General features: G+C 40.3%; 1 protein-coding gene across 1 annotated transcript in view; it reads left to right on the forward strand.

The window, feature by feature from the left end:
• Positions 1–4: 4 nt before the first annotated feature.
• Positions 5–1,937, forward strand: part of LOC107578472 (AT-rich interactive domain-containing protein 1A-like) — a gene marked incomplete at both ends in the record, with an annotated part of 3,087 nt that continues 1,154 nt past the window's right edge. The window contains 2 exons of the mRNA XM_016264425.1: positions 5–259; positions 1,342–1,452. Of these exons, the coding sequence (XP_016119911.1) occupies positions 5–259; positions 1,342–1,452 (366 nt within the window). The remainder of the gene's footprint in view (positions 260–1,341; positions 1,453–1,937) is intronic.

Here is a 1,937-nt window from a genome sequence, read left to right on the forward strand (position 1 = left end):
GCAGGGGAGCTCCCAGGCTCCTCCTGCATCCCAACCCAGTTACCCTCCTGCCCAAGGCCCCCAACAACAACCGCAGCAGCCGCCACCGCCAACATCACAGCAGCCATCGCAGACGCCCACACCTGCTTCTCAGCCGCCCGCGGGACATGGACAGATGCCACAGGGACAGCCCTCATCGTACTCCCAGAATCCCCCACAACAGCAGCAGCAGCAGCAACAACAACAATCGCCGTATCAGCGTTTTCCTCCTCCTCCTCAGGTAACTTAAGCTTTTTGCTTTCGTATTTAAGTTGTGGTTCAGGGTGGATGAAAATGAGATAATGAAAGCAAGAGTTACTGAGATCGACTGTCACCACGGTGCCCTCGAGCAGCAGTTCTAAAGTATAGGTAATGCTTTGCAAAGAAATTTAGTTAATGCATTAAGTGTCAGTAATTAACAATGATCAACACTTTTACATTATTATCACTGGGTAATGTTAATCAGCATTAACATATTAGATACATTTTTCAAGGATCATGTGTCACTGAAGACTGTAGTAATGAAAATTACTGATGGAAATTCTGCTTTTTTTATCACAGGAATTAATTGCATTAAAAAAAAGAACAATAGAAAACAATATAGAACAGTTATTTTAAATTGTAAAAAATATTTAACTGTTTTTGATATGATAAATGCAGTCTTGGTGAGCAGAAGAGACTGTTTAAATTAAAAACAAAAAAAATCTTAACTGACTCCACAGTAATGTCTTATTGTCTAATAACAATCTATCATGGAATGTTAATTGACAGTGAACAATGGTACATTTATGAATTCACTTACAGCATTTATTAATCTAGGTAAAAAAAAATGAAATGGTTGTTCATTGTTAGTTTAAACCTAATGCATTAACTAATGTTAACGAATGTAATCTTATTGTAAAGTGTTATTACAGTATCTGCCGAATAACATGTAAATGCATACGTTTTCTAAACTGGATGGTGTTTTTAATCCCGTTTACTATGTTTATTTCTGAACATATGCAAATTTAAAGGTGAGATGTTAATAGCATGTTTAATATTCACTTTGTGCGTTTGATCTAAATTGGATGACTGCTTTTGCATTTATTTGAAGTCTGGAATGCATTTCATTTCACAGTGCCACCACATTTACAGACTCTCGTACGGTAATAAAAGCAGTATTGTAACTGGTTTTTCTTAAGTACAAAAACAGAAACTTGCATTACTAACAGTGAAACTGACCTAAACACACATGCAATATCTGTAAGCAAAAGCATCTATACATGTGTCCACTGTCCTAAATACCAACTTCGACTGACCTGGGCTGCCTTTTCCCCCCCACAGGAGATTTCCCAGGAGTCTTTTAGCTCCCAGTCCAGCGCTCCCCCCTCCGTTCCGCCTCTGGCATCGAAGAGCAGCACAGAGGACATGCAGGGCAGACCCTCCAGTCTACCAGTGAGTCTGACACTTTCATTTCACACAAGCTGTTGACTGCGTCCAAACGCATTTAAAGATGCATTGTGAATTTGACAGATTCACGAATGCGCAATCAAGTAGTTTCAGTCAAACGCTATTTTTATGTTGACTTTTAGTTCGAGGTAATTAGCTTGAAGATGTGAGCGTAATTCAGCCTCAGCTGCACCTTTATCTCTGGAGTGATTATGTAGGACATTTGGGGTTGTTGCTAAATGAAGAACTTTATGTGGTCTGTCACGGAAATATGTGCCGTCGGTTCTCCCTGTACCTTTTTTTTGTACTCTCCATGTGAATTCTGCTTCTGTCTTTGAGATTTAATTGCAATTGAGTGTGTGTTATGACCTGCGAGACTGTGTCTGAAAAGGACACATGGAGAGACACCCAGCTGCGCTGACTCGGCACACGTGCAGCCGACTGCTGTAGCTATGGCAACCTCAGGGACGCTATGATCTCACTTTTTTTTT

Source organism: Sinocyclocheilus grahami, unplaced genomic scaffold (genome assembly GCF_001515645.1).
Source record: "Sinocyclocheilus grahami isolate Dianchi unplaced genomic scaffold, SAMN03320097.WGS_v1.1 scaffold10422.1, whole genome shotgun sequence".
Taxonomy (NCBI): Eukaryota; Metazoa; Chordata; class Actinopteri; order Cypriniformes; family Cyprinidae; genus Sinocyclocheilus; species Sinocyclocheilus grahami.